The sequence below is a fragment of the Chinchilla lanigera genome, unplaced genomic scaffold (genome assembly GCF_000276665.1).
Source record: "Chinchilla lanigera isolate Chin_1 unplaced genomic scaffold, ChiLan1.0 scaffold00096, whole genome shotgun sequence".
In the NCBI taxonomy this organism is placed as follows: Eukaryota; Metazoa; Chordata; class Mammalia; order Rodentia; family Chinchillidae; genus Chinchilla; species Chinchilla lanigera.
Window position 1 is genome coordinate 282,121 of NW_004955497.1, and position 695 is coordinate 282,815.

Below are 695 nucleotides of genomic sequence, written 5' to 3' on the forward strand. Positions count from 1 at the left end.
CATTAGGCTCAGCACGTTAGTCATGCTCCTCACCCCTTCCTGGAACCAGTTAACAAACTTGCCCCCAGCAACAGCTGCAGCGTGGCTTCTCCACCACCTTCGCGGCGCAGCGTGGCTTCTCCACCACCTTCGCGGCGCCCTCGCACCCCCAGCACACAGGTGTAGGTAGGCAGGAAGGGCGAAGGGGGATTGTTTTGACATGGAGTTGATACTTGAGCAGTCCCCTGCAGGCCGAGTGATAAGCAACACGTGAGTCGGAGTGGACTCCGGATGGACCGTCGCGACCGCGAGGAAAGCCGGGAGAAGGGAGCGCCTGCCGCCGCGCCCCGCCCCGCCCTCCTGCACACAGGCGCTAACGGAAAAAGGGCCGGGCCTCCAGACCACCCGCGGGCGCAGGGGCCACCTCGCGGAGGCGCTAACCTCCTGGCCCGCTGATTGGCTGTCTGGGCCGCAGGCCGCCAATGATTGGTCACGGCGCAGAGGGCCGCGGGCCTCGCACGAGGCTCGCGTCTCACTTCCTAAGGAGGCGGCGATGGCGGCCGAAGCGTCGGGGGCCTGCCTGTCCTCCTCCGCCTCCACACAGGTGGGGAGTTCGCGTCCGCCCTGCGGAACTGCCGAGAGCCAGTGCGCCCGCTGCGGAAGGAGGGGGTCCAGGACTTCCGGTGAGGCCGGCGGGGCTCGCCCTGGCCCGGGGC

At 68.3% G+C, this 695-nt stretch overlaps 1 protein-coding gene across 4 annotated transcripts in view; it reads left to right on the plus strand.

Annotated features, from left to right (window-relative positions):
- The first annotated feature begins 438 nt into the window (after window positions 1-438).
- The window catches only part of Rnf17 (ring finger protein 17), a 147,441-nt gene continuing 147,184 nt past the window's right edge, over window positions 439-695 (plus strand). For 3 of the 4 annotated variants that reach the window (XM_013505510.1, XM_013505513.1, XM_013505512.1), the window contains exon 1: window positions 446-662. In XM_013505510.1, coding sequence (XP_013360964.1) covers window positions 533-662 — 130 coding nt within the window. In that variant the 5' untranslated portion in view covers window positions 446-532. Of the gene's footprint in view, window positions 663-695 lie in introns of all 4 variants that reach the window. The other variant, XM_013505511.1, reaches the window with a different exon arrangement.